This window comes from Rhinichthys klamathensis, unplaced genomic scaffold (genome assembly GCF_029890125.1).
Source record: "Rhinichthys klamathensis goyatoka isolate OS25496 unplaced genomic scaffold, OSU_Roscu_1.1 h1tg000548l_1, whole genome shotgun sequence".
NCBI classification, from domain to species: domain Eukaryota; kingdom Metazoa; phylum Chordata; class Actinopteri; order Cypriniformes; family Leuciscidae; genus Rhinichthys; species Rhinichthys klamathensis.
In genome coordinates this window covers 1,351-6,193 of record NW_026607019.1, presented here as the reverse complement: position 1 = coordinate 6,193, position 4,843 = coordinate 1,351, and the positions used below count along the sequence as shown (strand labels likewise).

Here is a 4,843-nt window from a genome sequence, read left to right as displayed (position 1 = left end):
TAACACATTTTGGTCCTCTTTTGCGCGAACGGTTGATGCTGAGGCAGAGAGGAATCTGCGCGCGGTCAACTCTGGCTCTGATTTCCACTTCATCTAAAGGTGTGTGCTTTTTGTTTTAAAATATTAATATTTTTGTAATGTATGCCAAACGTTCCTCACGTGACAGGTAATGAAAGTATCAAAGCTGTAAACATTTACAGGGTTAAGTTTTTTTAAGTAACACCATTATTTATCTCACTCTTTGGGGAGGGGACGTAACGTTAGATAATAGACAAGGGCATCGAGAATATTCTGTATGGTTAGATAGTTACCGTAACAAAGAAAGTCCATGAATTTAAAAATAACGTTAGCCATCGCAGCTGCTCGTCGTCGCGCGACCATTAAGATTTTGTGTTTACGTCGTTTAATCGGGAGGAATTGTGCAAACGGTCGAGGTGCAGCTCAACAATAGCCAACTGGCTCCTATTAGTTCATTTTGGAATGTTTATTTTGTCGTTTTGCTGTTGCTGACACAGACTTGAACGTTTTTTTTTTTTTTTTTTACCTCAAATTTTAACAATAAGCCCGCCATAACGTTAGTCCAAAATACGTGACAAGTGATCTAAGGGTCTCGACGTCTTTTGTCTTCGTTGTTTGTGCATTCACCAACTAATCCGGACAAATGATTTTATTTATCTTCGCATGCATCAATAACGTCGATTAATGAACATATAGCAATATGCATTTTGCATGTCAGCACTGAGATTATTCTTTTCAGGTGGCAGTGCAGTAACGTGTCTGGTGTGAAATGGGAGAGATTTGGGTGTGATCTTGTTTGCTGGAAACGGGTCATACATTCATACCATTATTTGTAAAGGTTTTCATTCAGTATTAGCATGTTCCTTGAACATTATTAGGCTATCATCATTGTTATTTAATATGGTATAATATGTAATATTATAGATTTTTGCATGATGTTAAAATGGGGGTTCAGGGTGGATCTCGGCCATCTATTGTCTCCAGATGAGATCCTGCATCCCATCGGACAAACACTAGTGCTGGATGTTTATATTCAGCCATCGAGTGATGAGTTGTTGTCAGGTCATATTTAAGATGTCAAGTTTGTGTAATACTTGATATGCGACGAATTTGTACAACGAACTAACGTTAGCTCGAGGATCACTGCCCTGTTTGTCTTTGTTCGTTTCTTACACAATATCCCCTTTGTTTCTCTCAGTGACCAGTTCGATCACATTACATTACAAAAAGATATGATTTGGTTTCTCTGCATTTCACCCGAGTGGACACCCTGTATTGCAGATTATAATGGAACTTTTATCGTTTAATTGGTTGACGATGACAGCACGTCTGAATAGATGGACCCGGTGGTTATTTTGCTGGCAGCGACTCGTCCTTTTCTTGGCTTTCAGGAAAAAAAAGGATATATTGCCATTTAATAGGCAGGACATTTTGCATTTTTAACAAGAGTTTTGTCTTGCTTGTTTCCTTCCCATAATATTATTCACCTAGTAAATTATGCATGACTATTTTGGCGACGCCACTCCCTAAAATAGTGTGCTATTTATAGTTATATGTTTTTTTCTTCTTTTATATATCACAGCAGAGACTGATTCCACTCAAGTGGATTTTTCATGAAAAGCTTGCCTTGAAGATGATAGAAAGGCTGTTGTATAGCTCAGGCTTGTTTACAATATATGAATGTTATTACTTGTTTACAGTATGTGACAGAATACAGATGATTAAGAGAAAATAATGTGTAAGCATAAGTTGCATCGATGTTAGTAGCAAAATGTTTATATTATTATATCTGATATTATTATTGGCAGGTGTGTGAAACCTTCGAGGTTAGAAGTGCAATGGCGTCCTCTGGAGGTAAGAAGTGATTTCTAAATCAATATGCTTCACTATAACCATAATCTAAATGAAGTCATTCTGCAAAGAAAATGGAGCGTGGATTATTAAATGCAATGCTGTTTCGTTCATAGAATTTCAGGTTAAGGAACTGGACAAGCGTGCCTCAGGACAGGCTTTTGAAGTCATCCTGAGTCCCACGGCTCCAGATGCCAAGGGAGAATTCCCACTTTCTACCCCCAAGAAGAAGGAGGTATCTCTGGATGAGATCCAGAAAAAGCTGGATGCTGCAGAGGAGAGACGCAAGGTAAGTGGTTGTTTAGCAATGAATTGCATACTGATCCTGCATTCTGTTCCTCATTTTTTTTTCTTCATTTGTTCCTCATGTTAGAACCATGAGGCAGAGGTCCTGAAGCATTTGGCTGAGAAACGAGAGCATGAGAAGGAGGTCCTTCAGAAAGCAATGGAGGAGAACAACAACTTCAGCAAGATGGCAGAGGAGAAGCTTAACCAGAAAATGGAAGCCAACAAAGAAAACCGCACAGCACGCATGGCAGCTATGAACGAGAAATTCAAAGAGAAGGTGTGTGTGTATAGATGAATACATACAGTATGCATTGTGTTTTACTCCGTAAAACTTTAGTTCTATTGAATAATACATTATTTTAATGGACATTTGTTTCTTTATTTTAGGACAAGAAGCTTGAAGAGGTACGAAAGAACAAAGAAACAAAAGAGGGGGGCGAGGATGAAAACTAAGTTTCCTCTCTCATTTTCCTTTTCATTTAGGGTATAGTGTTGGGTTTTTTAATGTATCCAAAGATTTATTTTTTGTTCCATTAAATGGCCTGTTTTCCATGTTTGGATCCATGTACTTGCCACTTTTTTATTAAGGGGTTTTGGGGGAAAGCTGGTGCACAACATTTCATCACTGTGTGTATTCAGTTGTGTCTTTCATCATCCCCTCTAACCTGTAGATTTGTCTAGTTGCAGCTCTATTGCATTTAAAATGAGCAGTGTTTTACTGATAGGGATGCATGCCTGTGTTATGCATAGGTCTAATATATACTTGGTATATTGCATTGTGCACCTGTTCCCTTGTATGTCAGTACTGCCATCCTTTGAGCTTAATAAAGTTGCACAGTTGTTTGTTATGGTACCAGTTTTGCCACTGCCTCTTTGTTGATCTGCTGTCAGCCAGAATGTAATGTGGAGTAAAATAACTTCTTAAAATGTGTACATTATGGAGATGAATGGCAGTTTCTGTAATTCTATATAGGAAAAAAAAGATTTTGCCCAAATAATAATTTAATCTTTTGGGACACTTTTTGATGTTCTCTTTATAATCTGCATGAGATTTTTCGTGTTAATACTAAACATTATCCACAAGCATTTCCTTTACTAGATCATACTTGTAGTAAATCATGCGCTAATGAAAAAAAAATTAAATGTTTCATACTTGGAAAGGTACGAGTTAAAAAAAAAATCTGACAATAAAAATCTTATTGTAACACTTTACAATAAGGTTTCATTAGTTATCATGAACTTATAATGAACGGCACTTCTACAGCATTTATTAACCTTTGTTAATGTTAATTTCAACATTTACTAATACATTATTAAAATCAAAAGTTGTATTTGTTAACATTAATTCACTGTGAAGTAACATGAATAAACAATGAAGCTGTTAACTGATGTTAACAAAGATGAACAAATACAGTAAATAATGTATTGTTCATGTTAGTTCATGGTCAGTTAATACATTAATGTTAACAAATGAAACCTTATTTTAGTGTTACCAGAAAATCTAATAAAATACGTCGCTTGAGACTGTTTTTGAACTATACTGACATCTAGTGGTTTGAGTTTGTTAAACAGGTATTGGAAAAGGTTTTTGTGAAAAATCTCAAAATAATTTCAGAAAAAAATTGACATAATCAATTATTATGGATTTATCTTTTTTTTTTTTCAAAAATAGAGTTACTTGCATGAAAATGTATTACTTTGCAATGATGAATGGCTTGTTGTCCACATGCTGTCACGTTATTATGTGTTAAGAAGTAGTGCATCAATCTTTTCTAAAATGAATTATAGCTTATTTCCAAATTCTGAACTCCCTTAGTAGATCAATCCAAAAAAAAAAAAAAATAGATCATGCCCAGTTATATGTTGTTTGAATAAATGTTAATTGAATAAAATAAAAATGAAATCATGTGCTTGTCTGTGTCATAGGAAGGTTTATGAAGGTCAAATGTCCAAATTTCCTCCAGTCATCCACATGCTGTTATGACCCAGCCTGAATGATTCAGTCACTACAGTACTGTAAACAGAAAAGCCTATCAATATGACATACAATTCAATTTACAACAGGAAGTCTTGAATAATTTTATTCAGCCTCTTTGACAACTTTATGCTGGTACAATACTGCAAATTGAATGGAAATGTGCTATTATTACTTGACAGACAGAAATATTTTGCCTTCCTGTGTCTAAATTCACAATGTGGATCTTTGTTTCCACTGTGAACGGAGTATGACAAGGACACATTGTCAGCCAGAGAGCCTGTGTGGGTGATGAGATAAGCCTTCACATAGTTTAACTTTAGCACAAGAAGAGAAAACAGTACATTCACAATGTGTACATATTAGACAATATGTACAATTAAAATGACCTTTAAATTTAATTAATTGCAATTACAGGACATTACAAATGTCGTGTTTAAATATGTATCCATGTGGCTTTTGCCTAATACAGTATGTGCTGTTAACTCTGAATGTAGGGGAATTTGCTACACATACAGTAGCACAAATATATGGGCACATATATATGGGATATGTGCAATTTATAAAATATATCCCATAATATATATACACATCTTGTCGGTGTGATACCTCAGTGGCTCTCACATCGCCTTTTATTAAAGAGGGCGTGTAGGCGGTATTAATAAAAAGAGGGTAGTTTCACATTTCACAGCCCATACATTTGACAGGGTG

The 4,843-nt window shown here is 35.5% G+C and overlaps 1 protein-coding gene across 1 annotated transcript; it reads left to right on the top strand.

The window, feature by feature from the left end:
• The first annotated feature begins 1,825 nt into the window (after positions 1–1,825).
• stmn1b (stathmin 1b) lies at positions 1,826–3,010 on the top strand. The gene is made up of 4 exons (XM_056238914.1): positions 1,826–1,872; positions 1,986–2,158; positions 2,243–2,434; positions 2,545–3,010. The coding sequence occupies exons 1-4, from the start codon at positions 1,857–1,859 to the stop codon at positions 2,608–2,610; spliced, it is 447 nt and encodes a 148-aa protein (XP_056094889.1). The 5' UTR covers positions 1,826–1,856; the 3' UTR covers positions 2,611–3,010.
• Positions 3,011–4,843: the final 1,833 nt, after the last annotated feature.